At 36.4% G+C, this 23,730-nt stretch overlaps 4 protein-coding genes across 4 annotated transcripts in view; 2 read left to right on the forward strand and 2 right to left on the reverse strand.

The window, feature by feature from the left end:
- LOC144422696 (uncharacterized) overlaps window positions 1-19,484 on the forward strand; it is a 486,406-nt gene extending 466,922 nt beyond the window's left edge. The window contains exons 6-9 of the mRNA XM_078112422.1: window positions 13,737-13,903; window positions 15,711-15,907; window positions 17,197-17,275; window positions 18,028-19,484. Coding sequence (XP_077968548.1) covers window positions 13,737-13,903; window positions 15,711-15,907; window positions 17,197-17,275; window positions 18,028-18,054 — 470 coding nt within the window. The 3' untranslated portion in view covers window positions 18,055-19,484. The remainder of the gene's footprint in view (window positions 1-13,736; window positions 13,904-15,710; window positions 15,908-17,196; window positions 17,276-18,027) is intronic.
- The window catches only part of LOC120332866 (FGFR1 oncogene partner 2 homolog), a 424,145-nt gene that overhangs the window by 186,051 nt on the left and 214,364 nt on the right, over window positions 1-23,730 (reverse strand). Inside the window, exon 6 of the mRNA XM_078112438.1 lies at window positions 21,802-23,268. Coding sequence (XP_077968564.1) covers window positions 22,996-23,268 — 273 coding nt within the window. The 3' untranslated portion in view covers window positions 21,802-22,995. Of the gene's footprint in view, window positions 23,269-23,730 lie in introns of the transcript that reaches the window.
- LOC120329781 (FGFR1 oncogene partner 2 homolog) overlaps window positions 1-23,730 on the reverse strand; it is a 443,159-nt gene that overhangs the window by 122,604 nt on the left and 296,825 nt on the right. The gene's annotated exons all lie outside the window — the stretch shown is intronic.
- LOC144422704 (calcium-dependent protein kinase 2-like) lies at window positions 1,232-13,577 on the forward strand. The gene is made up of 5 exons (XM_078112431.1): window positions 1,232-1,800; window positions 3,427-3,585; window positions 4,328-5,161; window positions 5,499-5,697; window positions 10,819-13,577. Exons 1-4 carry the CDS (start codon window positions 1,560-1,562, stop codon window positions 5,666-5,668), a joined length of 1,404 nt encoding a protein of 467 aa, XP_077968557.1. The 5' UTR covers window positions 1,232-1,559; the 3' UTR covers window positions 5,669-5,697; window positions 10,819-13,577.

Here is a 23,730-nt window from a genome sequence, read left to right on the forward strand (position 1 = left end):
TATATCTTAATATTATCATACATTCTATGAGCAGTAGAGCGGGATTTATATAACACCTGGGTTGTGTTGTTACTCTCTAAATGTTGAGGATCCAAGATCTGCTATATCTGTGGTTCCCAACCTGGGGTCGCGACAGCACTTTTCAGGAGGTCGCCGAACAAAATCATTTTATGTGCGACTTTTTTCTATGAAATCTATCTTAATCAGTGGTGGAAAAATAAATTTTTTAAAGCGGAAAAATTAAAAAAAAGAAACAAAGGAAACTAATTTTTAAGTATTTGCGTTGACCAATCCCAAACTAATTTCTCCGACTCCAGAACACTGCTACCATTATGACATCTTATCTGTTGTCAGTACGCAATTTAATTTGACTCTAAGTCTGTGATTCTCAACCTTATTTACTTCCCCCTTGACCTATTTTGGAACCTTACCTCCCTCTCTATGAATACTATAATATTTATTAAATTTCTAATTAACCGCTTTCTGATATAATGCACAAGCTGCATTCCCATTTTTGTACAGTTCGAGTGATTTACTACAAACCAAATGATTTAATATTTGTGCTACTCAATGCGAAGTGCTTACGGTATATAAAAAAAAACAGAATTCCTCTCTTGGGGGGAATTCTTCCTTGGTTGGGAATTGCAATAAGTTTGTAATTTCACCACTTGTGTGTTTGACAATATTATTTGACAAGAAAAAATGTGGTTGCGGCAGGAAATTTTTGTAGAAATGGCAGATTCAAAGTTTCATTTCAAGTACGGTATGTTCTTCATTTTTTTTGGGGTTCTGCGTGTATATTGCGCAACTGTAACAGCCCTCATTTTCACTCTCTAATATCAATTCAATTGTTGGTTTACAAAAGACAGACTATGAACTGAGTAACATGAAAGTACAAATTATGCATTTTCATCACCACATTTCCGGTACCGCCCAGGTTGATTTTGACTCCCAGTATTTTCTTGTCGAAAACTAATCCAACTCCAGTAAGTCAGTATTAAAAATTAGGTCTTGTAAATCGGCCTAATAGCCGGAAATACGATACCCAAAAAATAGTAGTGATTGTGCACTCGAAGAATTTTGTGGATAACAGAGTAATTTAATAATTGATAGTATTTAAATTGATTCAAGATAAATATTTTGCAGAAATGCATCAAAACTTAATAACCTTTCTTTGAGGGACGTACTAATTTGAATTCAGCATATATATATAAAAAAAAGCTTGGGGACCACTGTGCTATATTGTTGCTCCTGCAACATGGATAAAAATTTCCACACTATTAAAATAAAATTGACTGCATTTCTGCTCCAGTTATATTGCTACAAGTCAGTGGTTCCTAGCCTTTATGGCTTGTGCCTTCTTTATGGAGGATTTTAGCACTCATGGCCTCCTCTGTTTATCATTCCAGTGCCCTCCTTATGGGCCCCTCCAATCCGCTCTGTTGCCCCCCATTAAGGGGTTGGGAACCTCTACTATTTGATTCTGATGATTTTGCATTTTTTGTATACTGCAGACTGATAATCTATATTTGTTATACCTTATTCATGTAATTGACAAAATGGCTGAATCTGGTAAAATACAAGAAATCGATTCTGCTGGTTCCTCAGATGAATCAACAGAATTTTCAGATGCAAACAAACGTCTTTCAGTTCGAAATGAATTACAAGTATCGAGGCCCTCCATGCCCGGGACGGTACAAGAATTTGGTAAAAATATTTTCCAAAGTCTAATGAAACATTCAGAAAAACATGGAACTGTGGTAGCTCCAACATTTGTTTTCAAGCAAACCATTAATGAAGGTGAGAAAAGGGTCTGCCGTTTTGTTCACTGTTATCCTAAAGGTTAATTATTTGATCTAATTTATGTCTGTAGCAGCGTTTCTCAACCTTTTTTGGTCGCGGATTAATTTCTCATCGGCGAAAAGTTGAAAACCTTTGCGGACTCAACGTGCGTTTATTGCAACCGTACTCGGTGTGAATAGGCAATAAAACCAAACACAACAGAATTTGAACGAATTTCAAAATTGGAAATTCGATGCAATTACGCGTCTGTTAAAAGAGCCGACTTTTTATTGTATTCTATTCAATTAAAGAGTCCAGCTGCACACTAACACAAATGTATTTCTGTAACGTTTCGTCCGACCAGAGTCAGACTTTTTTATTGTATAATGGCCTTTTCTGTCGCACTATATTCAATCCATGACAACGTCGAGAATTTAAAATGTCTATGTCTTGAAATGTCTTCTATTTTAATTGTATTAATGGTATCTCGCGGTTGCGTCGACTTATGACAAAATGATAGCATTACTTCTTTAAAATGCCACAGCAATCTGGTAACATATTGCACGATTATATTTAGTTTTGATACATATTTTTAGAGATCTGGCAAATTTGTTATCGTCGTTAGAAAAAACCTATCTGCTATAAATTTCCAGAAAGTACAACTAGATTAAGCACTTATTAAAAATATTTTGGAGAGTATATTAGTAAATCAAAAATACATATTCACTGCCTTGCGTTATTATTAATTTAATGGTGATCATTTTAATCTGCGGTTGTGTTGACAAAATAAAAGCAATACTAATCAGAAAATATCATGACAATTCGTGGACACAAAAATGCAATGTGAAGTGCCCGATTATATTTTGTTTTGTTTCGTATTTTTGTGAATTCAACAAATCTCCAAATTTCCGATTAGTGAATTGCTATTCTAATAGTTGAATATTCGAATATATGCCCAGCCCTACTCAGTAACTAGTAATAATTGACTTGATTAATGTTATGTGAACAACCTTGCTTTTTATGTTTTATGTGAATTTCAAACTGAATCGTAACTTGGCTGATAGTTAACTTTCGCAAAAACGCCTGCGGCCCGCAGTGAATTTCTGGCTCGTTGCGGACTCATTCAACAGCTCCGCGGACTCGGGTTGGGAAACACTGGTCTATAGCCTACAAATAAAAGCATATTTCAAAATATTTGTTTTGGTCAATATTACATAGATCACATTTTACCTAATTTGGGGTGAATAAATACAAGTACAAATAAATTTTTCTGCAATTCAATAACCATTTTATATATCCTTCAGTTGATATTTTATGCAAATGGAGTGAAATTTTGTTAATTTTATTCGTCATATTTTTTGGCTCGTACAAAGTTACTTCTAAGTTCCAGCCATGCCTGAAATAGCAACAGCCATTGTAAGCCACACCTATTGTAACAATAGAGCTTAATTGAAAAACTAAAAATGGGTAATAAAAAACAACAATAAAAATTAAGAAAGAACTGTAGTATTTAATTTGTCTAATACTCAGGGAGAATATTTCATTGTTTTTGTACAATAATAGCATGTTTCAACTAAACGTTTTACATTTTTACAGTAAATAATAAATAAATACCATTTTGACTATTGTGCTTTATCTCAACAGGGGACAATATAGAAACCAGTATTGCTGGAAGTTCTGGTTTTACGCTTGATCGAAGCAGCAATACATATGAAAAAACCTCAACAACCAAGCAAAAGGCAGCAAAGTCTAATGATGCAGTAGAAAATGAAACAAAAGGAGAAATACCATTCCATTTTGAAGGTAAGTTTACGCGATTTGGGTGGATTCTAATTTTCCCAGGAAACTTTTGGGCTGATCTGGACACAAACTTTGCATGTAAGTGTTTATATCAGGGGGGGGGGGGGGTCACGGTTTTTGGATCAGGGGCCAAAAATTTTGCCCACCTAGACTGGTGGACCATGTAGTTTGACGTAAAGAGTTACATTTTATAAACAATGTTTACAGTGTTAGAAAAGCAACAGTGGAAAACAATAAACCTTGTGCCAAAACTAAAGTTGATGTGCACGTTCGTAAGAATATATTTCTATAGACAGCTGTATGTAAAATGCATTACACTGAGATTAAATTTTTGTACTCGCATGTCAGATTATCATTCGAACAATGCACCACTCGGCAACGAAGTTGCAAATTGATTATAACATTTTGGCCATAACACAGACACAACATCATCCTTCATATTGATGATAAGTGAATAAAAACAATGCATTGTTTGATAATTTATTGAAAACACCTCAGTCATACATGTCCCTTTGTGGCAGGCTTTTAACACAGCAATAGAGTGTGCAATTGCACCATGATATGATGTTTCATGTGGCGATTGTTCATAGGCGAAAATAATGTGGCATTCGCGCTACGGGAAATGTGTGTATTTAGTATTTAGCCCCCAGTGGCTTTAATGTAAAAAAATACTAGATTTGTACTAGATGTGTTTCACACACAATTCAAATTATCTATCAAAGACATATTATTTTATGTTTTACAGATTCAATTCGCGTCAACCATAACCTGTTCCTGCTTTATAATGAAAAACTAGCAAAGTATGGTGAAGTTTACAGAGGCTTGCAGACTCATGAAGGATCTCGAGGATTCGATCAAATCGCCATAAAATCTATCAAACTCAGCGATGAAAATAGGAAAGAAGTGGAAATCATCCGAAAGCTTCGTTCCCACCCAAATGTGATAACTGTCCTCCAATCTGGGACCTATTTCTTTGGTCCAATAGAACATTTATTCATCGCAATGGAATACTTTAAATCTAAAACCTTGACAGACTTTGTCAAAGACGATCCAAAGCCTAAGACTGACGAAGTCAAACATAAACAAATAGAACAATTTGTTGAAGCTGTCGATCATATCCACATTAACGAAGTTCTACATCGCGATCTTAAACCAGATAATATCTTGGTATCGGACAATGGGAGAATTCTCAAAATAATTGACTTTGGTTTGGGAAAACAGTTAAGAAAAGGACATTTTGTAACCAAAATGAGCACTTTACGTGTTGGCACTGATGGTTGGAGGGCCCCGGAAATATACCTTTCTGACCTTTGTTCTAAACAATCGGACATATTCTCTTCTGCACTCGTAATCCATTTCATATCGACCGATGGTTCCCACCCATTCGGTAATGACCCAGATTCATGGAATCTCAATATCAAACGATATCAAGGATGTGACCTGAGCAAACTAGAAGGGGACCTAGAGGATTTGGTTGGTTGGATGCTCAGATTCCGACCACAGAATCGTCCAAATACCGAACAAATTCGAAAACATAAATACTTTCATGGTCAACTTGTTTGCCCTCATCCCAAACTGAGTAAGTAGAAAGGTTCTATAGTTTTTAATGAAATATTTCTTTAATCAAAAATTCGGATAATTGATTGAACACGGTATATTCCACCTTAGTAGAAAATTTTGAACCCAGTCAGAAACAAAGTTTATTGCAAGACTTTTTTATGAAATTATCATTTAATAAAGTCTAGGTTTCATATTTTCCCCAAAGCCTAGCTTAAATCATACTTGACATATTGTGAATGTGATAATACCCAAGATGTTTGCTTTTTATAACATTCAGGAACATTTTGGTTTGTTGAAACAATTAATTTTGCTCTGTGGTTTTTATTATTCTGTCTAAATGAAACCAATACTTTTAGGTTCTGTAGTACGAAGCGCTCGAGAGAAGGAAGTTGTAAAAGTCAAAGAAGAGTTTGAAGAAAGAATGAAGCAAATGGAATTAAAAAATGAACAAGAAAAGAGGGATGCGGAGAGAGCACGAAAAGGAAATGAAGCGGATGCAGGAAGAAAAGAGGAAAATGAAAATTGAGATTGAAAAGCTCAAAACTGGAAAGAAAGGTTTTCTAGATTTCTAAATTGTTATTGGTAATTGCGGGCTTATGCATAAGAGACTGCTAATTGGCTTGGTGGTGTGGCTAAGCATTAGGAATACGCTCACCTTCACATCTCTGATTACTATGCATGGGTTCGCAGAATCGAATTTCTTGCGAGGAAATTATGTGCAATAAGATTGCTGGACTCCTTGTAGGGTGGTTCACGTAACCGCTGTTTGGGTACACCATCAAGTCCATGCATCTGAAAACAAATAGCTGACTGAAAACTAATCCCATACCCAACATGGACTGTTAATCGGACGAGCGGCCATGGTTTGTCATATGATTGGGCCGTCTCATTCACTTTCCTCTCCCATAGGTTGAATATATAAATCTTATTATACCATACTAGCCTAGGGATGGGCAATATAGAATACCGATCCGGAGGATTCGAATCCCGAAGTATTCGAATCCAACGGGATTCGATAACAGGATTCGGTTTCGCCTCTCCGGCGCCATGCGTCAATTTTTGTATTTCGGGTTTCTAATTTACCAATTATAGACGAGCGTTTTTCTAGCATGGAAATCTCTCTTGTTTAATTAAACTTGCGTCTGCTCGCAAAGAACCCGTAAATTGGTAAACATCAAACACTGTAATTTCGATCGGCTCATTCAGGACAAGAAGTTGGCAATATAACCTCACGGCGAAGACTCGTTATTGCACCATTTTTGCACCGTTTTCCTGCTTTGCTATCTAGCTAGCGCAGTGTTTCCCAACCCGAGTCCGCGGTCTCAAATGAGTCCGCGGAGCGTTTGAATGAGTCCGCAACTAGCCAGAAATTCAGCCACTTTGCGATTTACATTAGAATTTACACAAAACATTAAAAGCAAGTTTAGTAACATAACATTAATCGAGTCAATAATTACTGGTTACTGAGTATATCTAGGCATATATTCATTTATTCAACTATTAGAATAGCAATTTACTATTCAAAAATTTGGTAGCAGGTGACGCGATAGGTCACTTGCGCTTAATCAGACGATTGGATTTCACGGCGACCATGCATTTGAACCCACGTACATTTGAACCCATGTGTATATCCGCGGGTTCAATCTATATGCGGGTGCTAAAACCCATGGGTTAGGGTTAGTATGGGTTCAAATATCCGTAAAGCAAAAAAATTCCATAGGTGCAATAGTATACAGGTGCAATTGTCGTGGGTTTAAATGTAATGGAACCGGATTTCATTTCTCAACTTGCGTATTTCCGACGAAAACACGAATCTGCACACGCTCCGATAAATACCTAAGTAGTGTTTCTGGCGAGTTCTCACAACGAGAAACAAATTTTTTTTTTTCTGGTTGGTGTCAATGGTGGCAGCCCAAATTTCCTAAATTGAAAAGCGGCAATACAAAATACTAAGAATAAAACGAAGAACACCATAAGTTTTGTTTTTGATGGTCCGCGACCGATTAAGAACGCTTTTTCGACATTGCGAATCGCAAAATTTTGGATGCTACTGTACCAGGGCATTTTCCCTTAGGATTTTTTGCTTTACTGCCTCCACATTGGTACATACAGTACCGGCGTAGGTGTTGTACGAACAGCTCGGATTTGAAAAAATTCACAAAAATACGAATCAAAACAAAATATAATCGGGCACTTTACCACACATTTTGGTGTTCACGGATTGTCATCATATTTTCTGAGTAGTATTGCTTTCATTTCGTCAACACAACCGCAGATTAAAATGATCACAATAAAATTAATAATAAACCATGGCGATTAATATGTATTTTTGATTTACTAATATACCTTATTAAATATATTTTTAACAAGTACTAAATCAAGTTGTACTTTCTAAAAATTTATAGCAGATAGTAGGATTTTTCTAACGGTTATAACAAATTCGCAAGATCGCAAAAAATATGTATCAAAACTAAGTATATATAATCGGACAATATATTCTCACATTATTATGTTCACAGATTGCCATTGAATTTTTTGTATTTTATAGAAGTAATGCTTCCATCTTGTCGTAATTCAACGCAACCGCGAATTATCATGAACACAATTAAGTTAAAATAGGAATACATCTTAAATTCTCGTCGTTTTCATGAATTGAATATTGTGCGACAAAAAAGGCCATTGTTGAAATTCGTTAAAATTCTGTTGTGTTCGGTTTTATTTCCTGTTCACACAGAGTATACGGTTGCAATAAACGGACCTTGAGTCCGCAGAGGGTTTCGCCGGTGAGAAAATAGTCCGCGACCAAAAAAGGTTGGGAAACGCTGACCTTTTTGGTGATATTCCGATAATCTGGATGCAACAATCTTTAGTTGTTTACAGACGTGCCTTAGTTCATTTTAAATTGATTTTTCTTGACCCACTAGTTTTCCCAAAAAATGATGCACGTAAACCAAAAGCCAGGCGTTAAATGTTATAACATTACTTGCGATTAATTTGGATCAAATATTAGTTACGAATAATTTTATCATACCATTTTGTGAAATACAAAGTTATATCGCAAAACGCGAACAACTGTCAGATTTAAATTTCACTCTCAAAAGATTACATATTTTCCGGTCCGTTTCTATCGCTAAAGATACACTCATAACCTCAGAAATTTGTAACAATAAATATTTTCAAAATACCATAATTAACAAACTAAGCCATATCGACACCTCAAAACCAAACAGTGCTAAGTCCACTTTTCCAAAAAATGACATTTTTCAATTGCTGATTTTCCTGGACTTAGCTCTACATTTTGGTCTATTTGCCTTATCTCTAGGTGCTCTAGATCTCAAGACAGCTATGGACATAACCCTGCTTTTTTTAGGGCATTTGAGAACTAAACAGAGCTGTGTCTACTATAGTGGACTTAGCTCTGGATAACTGCATTGTAAGTTGGGGCTAGGTTCGTTTTTTGGACATAGCTCCTCTCAAAAAATAGAATACAAAGCGCTAAGTCCATGCCAGCCTCTATAATAACATAATAAAGGGGCCCTAAGTCCAATAAAATTGTTTCTGGTCCAGAAAATTGAGAGCCAAAAAGGGTTAAGTCCGAAAAAAAACCGGCCAAAAAAAATTGGGGCGGAGCACAAATTTTTTTATACCATCTAAATATGGCCTTCATTGTAACTTTGGTGGACCATAAAAACTAGACATCCTCGATGTAAGGTATTAGAGAAATAAAAAAAAGAAACAAAAAAAAAACGTTTTTTGCGTTTTTCTCAAAACTAGAAAAATGGACTTAGCCCAATTTGGATTTCATGCGTCGATATACTTGCAGCTACTGGTATCTATTGATATGTATACAGGAACTTTATTTAAAAAAAAAAGATTTTTCCCTGTAAGGCATTGCCTACCCAATTTATTACACACTTTGACATGAGGGGGGCACAGGGTTTGAACCTGAGATGTGTAATCTGTAAAGCATACAGTTAAGTCTAGGACGTTAACCACTAGACCAGGGGTTCCCAAGCTTTTTTCAAGACGACCCCAATGACAACTGTCAAGTGTCCAGTGCATCCCCATTTCAATATATATATTTTTCATGAAACGTTAGAGCAGTGGTTCTCTACCGGGGGCCGATGGCCCCTCAAGGGGGCCACGAATCGGCTCAAGGGGGGCCACGACACACGGCTAAATATTGACCACAAAACGACTTCGTTTGCATACTTTCCTTTTAAAACAAAATTCTCCGTTCATGCGGTATTTGCGATCGCAGGGTGTATTCACTTTCTTGTGAGTGAATTATTTGATCATAATGGAACTTGGAATCTACCAATCAAAATAGTTTGCCGGTAGGCCGTCTAACCTGTAAACGGGCAGTTTCACTAGACTGCGAGATAACCGTCGCTATCATATTATAGACGCAAAACCCATTTGTAAATTCCCAATGCCCAAAATACGAAAATGGCGCGACAGTCACGTTGGATTTGGCTTGACCAAAGTAAATCGAGATGAGAGAAAATGTATGCAACGCTTGCATTGCTCGTGTGTAATTAGGGTGACAGCACATTTAAACCCACTTACATTTGAACCCATACATTTGCACCCGTATATCCGCGGGTTTAGTCTACATGCGGATGCTAAAATCCATGGGTTAGGGTTAGTATGGGTTCAAATACCCGTAGGTGCAATAGTATGCAGGTGGAAATGTTTACGGGTTCAAATGTACGTGGATTCAAATGTAATGGAACCGTAATTAGCAATGAATGAATCATCACAGCCATCTAAACTCCAAAACCACCATGACAAAAATCATCCACAGGCGTAGGAGATTGATATCGGTTTCTTGGATGTCAAGCGAGTTAAATTGACAAGACATTGCCCAAGTGCGGTTTTATCAGAGGAATAGCCCGCTCTTGAAAGCAGCTATGAAGTAGCATATCAGATTCTTACCCACTAATTAGTAAGAAAGCTCATTCACTTCTAGTTCAATTTGCCAAGTTCAATGTTAAAAGTGACATTTGTCTGGCTATATATTTAAAAGACTTCCTATTGATTGTATACTAAAAAGCATTTACTTTCTTGTCTGTGGTTTGCTTTTGCATTCCATAAAAGATCGTAAAAATATAATACAATCCAACACGTTTAGTTTTTTTGCATGGCGAACAGGGGGCCACAAGTGCAAAAAGGCGCCGGAAGGGGGCCACGCCATGTGGTGGTATTAAGTAAAATAAGCTAAAGCCAAACAGTGATGTCACAATAAGCACCTACATTTTTTCATAGCGTGAGCATAGAGCGATGCCTTTGGGCCTGTTTTACTGTAAGTCATGATACAAACTGCTAAATTTAACATGGTTTGTCAAATCATAGATGTTTTGTACATCCTCTACCATACCTCAGCGACCCCGCCGATCCCATGACCTGTTTGCGACCCTACCTACTTATCACTCCAACCCAATTTGGGGTCGCGACCCCTGGTTTGGGAAACCCTGCACTAGACCATGGTATTGCCCAAAAGTCAAATAACCACACAATAGCTTAATTACATCTAGGTACCATAATTTTCATTCTTTTAATTTTTAATTCGAATTCGTGCCTTTTAAATATCATTGAACCTCCCAATCACAAGTATTATTGCTTAAATAGGAACAAACATTATTTTTGCTGAAAGTTTTGGTTTCATTTATCCAGGTGCAGAATCTCAGTCTTCAAGTCAAACTACATCTGGTCTAAGAATCATCAACCAACAACCATCTGAAGAGAGGGTGTCATGGGGTCTGTTGCAAGAATCACTGCCAGGATATGGAGGATGGTGGACTCATATCATCACCTACTCAAAAGATCGTAAAAATATAATACAATCCAACACGTTTAGTTTTTTTGCATGGCGAACAGGAGGCCACAAGTGCAAAAAGGCGCCGGAAGGGGGCCACGCCATGTGGTGGTATTAAGTAAAATAAGCTAAAGCCAAACAGTGATGTCACAATAAGCACCTACATTTTTTATAGCATAAGCATAGAGCGATGCCTATGGGCCTGTTTTACTGTAAGCACACGGTACAAACTGCTAACTTTAACATGGTTTGTCAAATCTTAGATAATTTGTACATTCTCTACCATACCTCAGCGACCCCGCCGACCCCGCCGACCCCATGACCTGTTTGCGATCCTACCTACTCATCACTCCGACCTCATTTGGGGTCGCGACCCCTGGTTTGGGAAACCCTGCACTAGACCATGGTATTGCCCAAAAACTCATCTAACCACACAATAGCTTAATTACATCTAGGTTAGGCTTGCACGTAATTTACGGATTTACGGAATTACGTAATTATTTGGAGTTACGGAAGGGAAGTTACGAATTACGTAAAGTCGTAATTATTGCATTTTAACGAGCTTTCTTCAAAGCAGTCAATTTCGTCGATTGCGAAAAATGAAAGCTCAATAACTAGAAGAATTAGAGTTCCGGTATTCGCAGCCGTTTTTCTCTCTCTTGTTACATAGGTGAAGGAGGGCATGACGCGTTGCCATTTACTAACCTATTATCAACTTATCTGGCATGGCCAATGTAAATTATTAACGTAGTCAAGGGGGAAGAACTGAGTAGGGCCGTTTGACGCCAACACACCTGGTTTTAACTTCTCCCGCAACACAACCGTAGATAAGGGATAAAATTGCGTTGAGACCGATTGACGCCAACACACCTGGTTTCAACTTCTCTCGCATCTTATCTAGCATGGGCATGGCCAATGTACATAACAACCGTAGATAGGGGGAAGAATTGTGTTAAGACCGATGGACGCTAACACGCCCGGTTTCAAGTTCTTCGGGTGAAATGATTAATGAACGCAGGAGATCAATCTATCAAACATGGTCTATCAAACATTTGTATCCATTTACTTTTATTTAATATTTACTTGTTCCAGTTTTCCGTTACTTATGATATATATGTTCCGTTTCTATTTTATAGTCACGCGTTTAAATAGTGGGAATTCCCCACCAAGTGTGGATTAGCAATGCTTAACCATTCTTTATTGTTAATATCAACACTTGATATATGAACATGGAATATCATACTGTTTTTGGCTGTTTTATTTCAGACTTGGGGTATAAACAGGAAAATATCCATAACCTTTCAACACGACGATCTTGTGAAATTTAACGAAGAGCTTTCGCGACGAATTGGAACCGAATAAGCGAAAAGAGCGATTGATCACTCGCGCCAATACCTCGCCGTGATAATTAATGTCGCGCTCATCAAATAGCAATATAACGACAAAAGAGAGATTGCGTAATGAACCAACGCAACTTCGTCTTCTCGGCATCGGTAAAGCGATTGAGACGGCAGAGAAACAACAAAACAACGGATTCCTCGCGGATCGCTAAAAATTTAACTGCTATCAAATATGAGCCAGTGTGTTTATTCTGTGCGAGATCCATTTTCTATTACAAAATCTTGATGTTCTGTTAACGGTTTTATCGTTATATATCAGTCCGGACTTGGCCTTGCTCATGATGTTTTTCACAATTTCTCTCAATATTTCGGCCATATATGATTAACTGTCTTACCAAATGCGGCAACTTATTTTGATTTATCGTCGACTTGAATACCACCGGCACTCGACCAAATTTGTGTCAATCTTGGCCGATAGGATCGCCGACTTGAGTTAGCAAATAAATGTCGTGAGTGTAAAATAATTGTCACAAAATGCATTGTTTTGCGATATAACTTTGTATTTTCGGAGAAGGCATATCATATAAGTTCGGTATTTAAATTATACGCAAATAAATAATATTTGATCTAAATTTATCGCAAATAATGTTATAAACATTCAGTCCGCGAAATGATTAAATGTAAAATGAAGCATGGTAATCGGAAAATCGTCAATAAGTCGACATCAATAATTATTATTATAAAATGCTAACAAGGCAGTAATGTCGGATAATGCAGAAGACGCTGCAAAAACAAGTCTTCGTCGCGAGGAAATCGCAAGTATAATCAAACGAGAGAATACGCTCGTCGTTGGTTAATAAATTAGAAACCCGTAATTTTTATTCAGTACTAAGGTGGTTTTAAAAAACTATCGTTTTCATAAATATCCGTATACCAGTGTCGGTAATAATAAAATAAAATTGATCGCATAAAAATGGGACGGTTAATTTGCGAAGGTGATAAAGGAAAACCAAAGCTAACACAAAAGATAAAAATCAGAATAAAATTAATTTGAATTCACTCCTTGATATTTGTCTTTAACATCTGACGCCGGCGTGTAGTACTGCCAAGAATATGAAAACCCAACTTCAATGTCCCATTCGGAAAAGAAGTGGATTCAATTGGTTGTTATGATAGGTTTAAATGCGTGGAAAAATATCGCAATTACGGGGTCATTACGTAATTGATTTTGCCGTAATTACGGAATTGATTTTTGTCAATTACGTGCAAGCCTAATCTAGGTAATCATAATTTTCATTCTTTTAATTTATAATTCGAATTTTCACATATGGCCTTTCAAATATCCTTGAACCCTCAATCACAAGCATTTTTGCTTAGATACCGTAATAAGAACAAACATCATTTTTTTGCTACAAGTTTTGATTTTATTAATCCAGGTGCAGAATTTCAGTCTTCAAGTCAAACTACTTCTGATCTAAGAATCATCAACCAACAACCATCTGATGGGATGTGGTCATGGGATTGGTTGCGCGAATCACTGCCAGGATATGAAGGAGAGAGGGCTCGTGTCATCACCTACTCATTTCCTGCTGGAAGTCTGAAGGTGAGTTATGAAGCAAATTTAATTTTTGGTTTGAAAATAAATCATAGATTTACTGGAATCAAGATTCTTAATAAAGAAGGTTTTTGTTCTCAATATTAATCCACATTGCACATCAGCATATTTGAACATCGATTGATTTAAATTTCTTTCCTGAGTTAAATACCATTGCAATAAATGAAGAATCACAATTTGTTGAAAGTAATATTTATGGATGCCCATAACCTGATAGTTTGCCTCGAATTCTTTGGTACAATTATTGTTATTGTGAATTTCTTGAATCGATTCATTGAGGGGTCACAAATATATATCTTATTGTCAATTGAGAAGCAAAATCATTATATTATGTATGTTAAAATTTACTAAATACAACATGTAAACAAAAACGTGGATGGAAAATTTTCTGTCATACCTTTTGATTTCATAAATGCTCCAAATATAGTGATTTTGATATAATGGCAAAGACATCCCTTATCATAGTACTGTCATGTTACTTTTTTATGCGATGCTTATTCATGCCTTTTGCTCTGAACAAGGCCCTATACAAGCAGTCACAAATATTTAGTAGGCTGATTCACGTAATCACTGGTATGTTACAGCCTCCTCCACCATCAAGTCCATGCTTCCGAAAACGAATAACTGGCTAAACAATTTCTTACGTTTTATAGACTGGTAACTGGATGAGAGGCCGTGGTTCGCCACTTGATTAAGTCGTCTTATCAGCTTTTCTCTCCCCAGGATAAATATTTTAATTCTGTCATATCTTATATTTAATGAAATTTAAGCTATCAGGCACTGATACCTAATGATATTTAAGGAGATATTATTATTTCGAATTTTCTGGTTCTGCATTTCCTATCCAATTTATTTCATCCTGGGTGAGGTGGTTGGCATGGATTTGAACCGAGATGTTCAATATGTGATGTCAGCTTAGTTCAGTCCAACACTTCAACCATTAGGCCAACGGTTTCAAATATTTTTGTTTGTGCAGCGCTGAATTATTAGGGAAAAAACTGCTGACGACGCAATAATGGAAAAAATTTGAATAAAATTTAATATTGTGATCATTAATGTGTACTTTATGTTTGTAAACATATACGCCTAATGTCAACTTTTCTCTGCCTGATTTTATTTTGAAACTCTAAACAAACTCTGTTCAACAGATAAATAAACTGCAGCTTGGGAAATTGCAGCATGCAGTGCCTATCTCTATTGTTACGTAACACTAGTGCACCGCGGTACACCCTTTGGTAACCACTGCGTTAGGCCGTTGCACAGTCCAGAAGCTTGAAAGAAGTATTGCTAAATGTTTGCATTCACTCACATGAGTTATTGCTTCCGATAGAAATATACAGAATCATGCAGATTTTGTATAATGCTTATATGGGTTGACTCTGGTTCATGCTTTGTCCATCTATATTTAATTTAAACTGGTTTGTTATTGAGAAAAAGTTTGATTATAGAAGCCATTTGTGGAGTAAAATCATAAAATAGCCATATATAGATCATGCTTGTTGTTTAAATTCAAGTTGTTCATAGAATTTAGCTATTCTATGTTTAATTTAGAATTTGATTCAATGGTGCAGTAAAATCACGACAAGCTAAATATTTAGCAGACTTCCTTATAATTTCTGATTTCAATGTTTAATTAAGTTGTTGGGTTGTCAAGTTGAATTAATCTATCAGAAACACCAAGTATTTTGTTAGAAAATTTTTAAATTCTGCTAAACTTTCATAGATATTCTGATATTTATATAAGTTTAACAAACCCCCAGGTATGAGAGATGATTAGTTTTGTTTGTTTCTTCAGGGGGTTTCATATGAAGCTCAAGAGTTCACTGAATTTTTGCCAAATACTAATGATGGATTGAAATGTCTCAACTTACTCATAAAAGCATTCAATGCAGGATTGATTTTCAAGATTCAGGAAGTTGGTGACAGAAGAGGAAAAATTGTTTGGAACGATGACTTTCCTCATAAGACTAATAAAACTGGAGGACCTGAGAAGTAAGTACTTTGTGTGTTTTATGTTTGGCGGGTATTTACTTCATAAAATGTTAGGAAATAGGAAGAAATAAAACTGATTTTGAAATTTTGTTATCCCTTCGTTTTGCACTACATCACAGTTCTTTTGGGAGTCTAATTTCAACAGCTTAATAAAATTATAGGGAATAAATTTCACCAATAAGAATATTGGAATTCATTTTTCACGATTTGCAAAGCATAAAAGGCATATTGGATAAAATAGCTTTCTAAAAATTATTTTGTTTTGTCCAGTCGTTTTTTTCTTGACTTTGCTCTCAAGAAACTGAACTCATCTATCTTTATATGAAGGTGATTTACTTCATTTAAAGGCACTTAATGTTTCTAAATTACCAGGATCTGATCCAAAGATCCCAAACAACCACTCAACCATTAAGATCACGACTTGTATATATTAAATAGATTAGATATCTAAATTATGGTATTGGTACCAATAGTATTGTTATACTTCACCCTGAGCAAGGCTCCAGACAAGCAGTTTTGACAGATTTATCAAATCAATGGTTTCTTATAATTCACTCTGACCAACTATGTTAATAAAACTGCCTTGTCATCGTGTACAGAAGATTATTTGCTATGACTTTATGAGTCAGCATGATTTTCATTTTATCTGAAATTGTTAGGACCTGTGACGGGAGCAGAGAGAGAAGTTAATTTTGACATTTTTTTGGTATCGAGTTCAAAACTAGAGTCATATTTTCTTAATTATTTTTTTAATTTTAGACGTTTTAATTTTGAAGCAAGAGTCGAAATTTCTGACATACATTATTAAGTTTTCTCAAATTTTTTAACAGAAACTAAAATGGCCGCTTATGGTAAAGTTAAATGTTTGTCGAACCATAGTTTGTACCCATCATGACTTTTTTTTGATTTCTCAGACGATATCTTAGTACTCCTAAAGTATGTAAACCAAGATGGCGGACACAGGAACATAGTATGTGTAACAGGTTGGGGTTAGGCTATAATTTCAGAGTCACTTGGCTAGTCCCCGAACTCGTAATAGAACTAAAATAAGGTAAATTGCAATAAAATTACGGTCTCACCCAAACCTGGTACGCATACCACGTTCTGGTGTCCACCATCTTGGTTCACATGCTTCAGGAGCGCCGAAATTTTTTTATTCCTAGAACCCAATTATGTTTTCAATACTCTCCGGGCAGGATCTGTTATTGTTCAACAGAAAACTTACCAAATTTCCATTATTTTTCTAGGAACAGGCTCAAACAGAGTTCATGAATTCTTTTTTATTTCAGCAATGGATATCCAGATCCAAACCATATAAGGAAACTGCGAAAAGCATTGAAGGCGAAAGGATTCAAGTATGATAGACGGGTGAGATAGTTTTATTCATTTGACACTCTGGCAAAATATTGCTTTGCCCACTTTCCCCAACATACATCCGTATGAATAGTCTTAAATTCTTGAAATAACAAGTTGGGTAATCATCACTTGAAACTGAATTGAGTAATGAACTTGCATTGGTATCGAAGGTAGATAAGGGTTGCTTGTTCACATGAAATTTTGTCAGATTCTAATAATTCGATTTGAAAAGCCCAGCCCTAAATACATCATAGAGTGCTCTATTGTCACATATGATGTCACAATAACATGATTTTGAAGCTTTTAAAATGCAAATTCAAAAGCGCAATCTTCAATGAGACACTCTATCTGCTGTGCAGTTTCAATTATTAATATAAGACCATGGCCTCACTTTTATCTCACCCTAGTTCTTATGATTTCGAGTACTTGCTTTGCCATTTCACTATTGCAGTGCTAATTGTGTAGAATATGGTGATTTGAATAATATAGAAATTAGTAGTTTTTTATACCACGTTTATTTTTATGTTTTTATCTCCGGACAATCATCCACTGGTATTTAAATGACTAATATTTTTCAGAGACACTGTAATTTTACCAGCGACAAGAAATAAGTTTTGTAGCTTGAGAAATGTGTAGCTTGGATAGATATAATAAATATAACAAAACATAGCATGTTTGAATTAGCTGCCCTATCATAGTGCACATATTGACAAGTTCTAGTTTAATTTTATTGCCTGTTGTATTAATTCTTTTGTCTCTCTCAGCTAAGGTCACGGAAAGTAAGGATATAAAATGAATGAGTGGAAGACAAAGATTTCCGGCAACACGATTCCACTGCATAGAATACTGAACTGAGATGTTGAACTCGCCTTCATCAAAACCATATCAAAGATCTTGATCAATTATTTCATAAGATGAAAATGCGAATATTTTGAGAAAATGTATTTGTCCGTTTCCGTATGGGCATATCATCGAACGGCCTAGGCAGCTAAAGCGTAACAATTAATTAATATTTTTGGGGCATTTTTTAATAATTTTTGTGGCTATAATTGCCCTGAACGGTAGGTACTCTGAACAAGCATTCAATCATGAACATGGAACTTCTATATTCCACAAAAGAACTTGAAACATTCCTGCTTAGCTCCGTATACAACACTCTGGGTGAGGTAGTGGGCATATGGCTTAAATATGCGATGCCAACATATTCAAGTTCATAACATTAGGCCAGTGGTCGGCAAACTTTATGTACTTGCAGGCCAAATATACACATTTCCGGTAGCGTGGGGGCCGCAATGTTTCTGCCTTAATTATAATTGCCTCATTAAACTTCAAATTATGGTGCATTTGCTTTCTTATGCTTCGTTAAAAGTCTGCCACAATAAGAAGTGTATGTGGAGTTTTTTAATATATTACTCAACAAATCATTGTTTACTTATTATCGATGTGAAGGATGATGTTGTTGTGGCAACATTTGCATTTGGCCTGTGGGTAGTTTGCCGACCCCTGCAATAGGCTATTTGGAATGGTTGTATTGTCGATATATTATATTTGGTAGAATCAATCAGCGAAATCCTTCATAAATTAAAATAGGTTGAATAAACTGGCATTTTTGTGTCAGTCCGTACACTACAAAATTGTTCGGATAATTTGTGGCAGGTTATACCTGAATACCAATTGGTTCGTACCTCAACCAAAAATTAAATAATCAAGTCTTGATTTGATTTAAAAATGTCCAACCCAACCCTGTGTTATTGAGCTCATGAATTATGCTGAATAGATTATCTGTTTAAATATTCTATTTCTGCCCTGGGTTCTGATTGTTATTCACAAATAAATATATTATCAATCAAAGTATGTTTTTTAACTCTCAATGTCGTCCTTATGCATTTCAATATATTACTTCTATTGTATACTATTATGGCATATTGTATACTTTTTCCGTAAGTTCCCCTCTGCTGTTAATGACACCACACTCCAATATATTTATACAATTGTTCTGATATCCTAATTGCCATCCACCACTGTATATATCTATTAATATCCTATAGCATTTTATATATTATTTTTATAATTAGGCAACCAAACCAAGATCTGTATAATATAAGGTACTACCAAAGTATGTGAACCAAGATGGAGGACACCGGAACGTAATATATGTACCAGGTTGGGCCATAATTTCAGGTACAAATACCACGGAAGTCACTTGGCTAGTCCCAGAACTCGTGATAGAACTAAAATAAGGAAAATTGGAATAAAATTACGGCCTAACCTGGTACATATACTACTTCCGGTGTCCACCATCTTGGTTCACATACTTCGGAAGTACCTAATATAAAGCATCTGACAATATACAAATCAAGAGTTCCAGTAAAATAACTTCATGGAAATAGGCTACGTGACCCTGTATTCTCTTTCACATCAAAATTAATTTGCCTATGTGCTCAAGTGTATTATATGTGTTCTCGAACCAATTTAATATAAACAAATGTGTTAATATTTTTATACCAATTTATGCAATTAAGCCAATACTGTATATACAACCTATCAAGAGTTCTGAAGCAAAAACACCAAGGATTATCATTTCAGTAAAATATTTTATATACTTTTCCACCTTATAAAAAATTTGACATGTTTTCTTCCACACAAGTTCGAGGTGGTAATTTCAAATTTCCACTCCAAGGGTCCTGTCCTAGAAACCAATTTATCACACTGTAGGGTGAGGTAGCGGGGATGGGGTCCAGTTGTGTATATCAGGATGAAAAAACAAAAGTCCTTGGTACAGAGATTTCAGCGCTCCAGAAGTGTTTGTACCAATATGGAGGTAACTAATTTTGTTCGCCCACTTTACATCAAGTTGTGTAAAGGGAATGAAACCTATGGGGTATATTCACTTGGCTAACACAGTCCGACAGTCCACGAACTCGTAATATACATAAATAAGAAAAATCAGAATAAAATTAAGGTCTAACCCAGGGGTTCCCAAGCTTTTTTCACGACGACCCCAACGACAACTTTCAAGTGTCTAGTGCGACCCCAGGTCAATGTATATATTTTTCATGAAACTTCAGAGCTTCTTTCACTGGACTTTTGAGTTTGGTCATGTGGTGATATTAAGTAAAATAAGCTAAAACCCAACAGTGATGTCACAATAAACACCTACATTTTCAATAACAAAAGCATGGAGTGATGCATATGGGCCTGTTTTACATTAAGCCATGGTACAAACTGCTAAATTTAACATGGTTTGTCAAATCTTAGATGAGTTGTACATCCATCCTCAGCGACCCCACCAACCCCATGACCTGGTTGCGACCCAACCTATTTATCACTCCGACCCAATTTGGGGTCGCGACCCCTGGTTTGGGAACCCTTGGTCTAACCCAAACCTGGTACGCATACTACAAGAGTACCGAGATTTCTGTAATCTGCTTTCAGTTGACTTTTTGATAATATCGTTTAATAAATAAATCTGATTGTATAACAAATTTAAACATTTTTACTCCTGAATAAAGCCAACAAGATGGAGTATCGGGAATGTCCAATCTGATTCGAATCAATATTCAATGAATAAGGACTCACAGTATGATATTAGCTATGAAATGAAAAGTAAGACTATTCACCTACACGGGCGATTCTATCCGTTATCCTCTACCCCCAATTGGTATAAAACCTTTGATATTCCTTCGAAAAACTGCCCCAGTGTTAACACAGAACCTCAACCTAACAACAAAATTTAAGATAATTTGAAATTTTTAGAACGGAGACGCTCACAATAACAACTTTTCTAAAAAAAAGTCTGACCATCGGATTTGAAAATATGACTCAAGACTCCAAATACTAACGAACACCACTTCACATCACTGACTTCGGGCCCAAGGTCGGTGATTAAGAAGATGTAGAGGTTGATGCATGATCACAACGTGGGACCAGATAGAGTTGATGATCACACCCAAAGAACTTACGGTACCCAAATGTTAGGGACGCTAAGTTAAACGGAGAAAAGCCATAGCCGGAGAATTGACAATGCACTCACTCAAAAGCTGGGCTATGTTAAATGAAAATTGAGAAATTTTAAAACAGAATAATTTACGGTACTCCTGCAGTATGCGAACCAAGATGGCGGACACCGGAACGTAGTATGTGTACCAGGTTAGGCCATAATTTCAGGTATAAATACTACAAAATATTTGGGTCCGGTCTTTCCAGACATTATATTTTGGCATCCACACTCACTTCTCGACCGACTGATGATCATTAGCTAATCGAGATTGCTTATCATGGCGTTATAGTTCTTTTCATATATATTTAAATCTATAAAAGTGATTTTATAAAAGGAAACTTCAAAAGTGGGGGCTAATGATCCAAAATAAGGAATTAGGCTCGGTCCGAATCAAATACCCGAGAGGCCAGTTGAGTAGCCCTGGCTGTAGACACCACCTGTAAATTACGCCAATCAAAAATGTGAAAAAGCAATTTGATGCAGAACACTGAAAGTCTCTCACGAAACACACTCATTATATTATTTATACCCGTGTATTTCAACAATATAATTATAGTATTATAGAGACTGTCCGATTTGAATGCAAACATGAGGAACACTTGAACGGCAATGAAAGTAGGACCCTGATTGAAAACCAATGGCCAGAAGGCTTGTGTGGAGTACATCAAATAAATTAGATATAATTTCTCAATACTGAGCTGAACCTGACACTGGGGATAAATAACAGTATGACAAAGGAACACATATTCTCTCCTAATTTTTTGAGTTATTTATTTTGGGGGTTAATTCTTTGTAAAAAATCAGGGGGTCATGGTGATTCCCCCTTATTTGAGTGCTAATCATGCGTGTCGCATGTCTAGGGAGGAGTCCACGAATAAGTTTTTTTTGACTTTGACTAAAACACAAAGTTTTACAGTGAGATGAGGGAACATATATTCTCTCCCAATTTTTCATGTTGTTGCTAGAGTTGCTTGCCTACAGCAGTGTTTCCCAAACTTTTTGAACGGCGGAGCCCTGTTTGTAAATCTTATTGTTGACGCACCCTCACGCTAAGCCATATCAATTTCTGTGCCTTACAAACAGGGAGGATACAAAAACACAAACGACATTAATATGATGGATGAGGTTGTTTTCACTGCACAATTTATCAATTTTCAGAGCAATTTTTGGCAAGCAAACTCGTAGGTTCCTCCACTCTATTGCAAGTCTCGACCCGTATTTTGTCATCATATTGGAAAGAACTGCTGCCTCGCACATAAAATTATTATTGCCTAGGGGCAACACTGTTGCATCTCCACCTGTATTTTGTCATCATATTGGCTAGAACTGAAAATGCTGCCTCACACAGGGGGTTCTCCTGCGGATCCCAGTTTTGGAAACCCAGGTCTACAGCTTTGTGTGGAGTACTTTGCATGAACCAGATATATTTTCTCAATACTGAGTTTCAGTAGAAACACAAGGAATAACAAGAGTAAGGGGCGCTCCGGAAGTATGTGTACCAATATGGAGGAGAAATATTTTTTCGTCTACTTTACATCAAGTTGTGTAAAGGGACTGAAACCTATGGGCAGGGGGTATATCCACTTGGCTAACACAGACGTCCCGAACTCGTAATAGAACTATAATATAGAAAATCGAAATTATGAACCTGGCACACATATTACAGGAGTAACCTTCGAAGGAAAATAAACTTCCCTCCTATTGTAATATAATAATTGTCTGGGGAGTAGTCTTAGGGGGATTCCCCCTCATGTATAATTGTCTTATCACTGGTAGTATCGTCAGTGAGCACCATTTTAGATTCATTCTCTGGTTTTTCAGCCTTTCCAGAATCTTGCTGTTCAGTGGTTATAAGTCTTGATCCAAATGAACTCTTAGATATCATCAGCATTTCTCTTAAAATGTCATTTTCTGTTTGCAATCGGGATAATTCTTCGTAATCTCTGAGATATTGCTCATCGTCAACATCCGCAGCATGCCTCATCACATCAGCCATCTCGTGGATCTGAAACATGGAAAGATAATTCATGTCTTTTAAGATAAAACTGCCACCTTTTTTGTTTTGAAATGACTTGAACCTTCAGCGCCACCAGGTGGATGAATTATTTTGCTGGAATAATTATTGTCCAACCACCAGTATTACTAATGACAGATTGCCAAGTAAGAAAGATTCCAGTTCTTCAAACAGTAGTAGCCCTTTACATACTGACTGATATCAGTGGCAAATATATAACAAACTGAACTTGATCAATCAAGATGCCTATTTCAGAAATCCCGTAGGTAGTGTGTGTACCAGGTTAAGGTTAGGCCATAATTCCAATTTTCCTTATTTTAGTTCTATTATGAGTTCGGGGACTGTCTGTGTTAGCAGTGGCGCAACCAGCGGGGGGGTTACGGGGGTCGTGTCCCCCCCGTTTGAATTTCGTTTTTTTTTATTATTGTTCTATGTTAAAACAACGTCGTTCCA

Source organism: Styela clava, chromosome 5 (genome assembly GCF_964204865.1).
Source record: "Styela clava chromosome 5, kaStyClav1.hap1.2, whole genome shotgun sequence".
NCBI classification, from domain to species: domain Eukaryota; kingdom Metazoa; phylum Chordata; class Ascidiacea; order Stolidobranchia; family Styelidae; genus Styela; species Styela clava.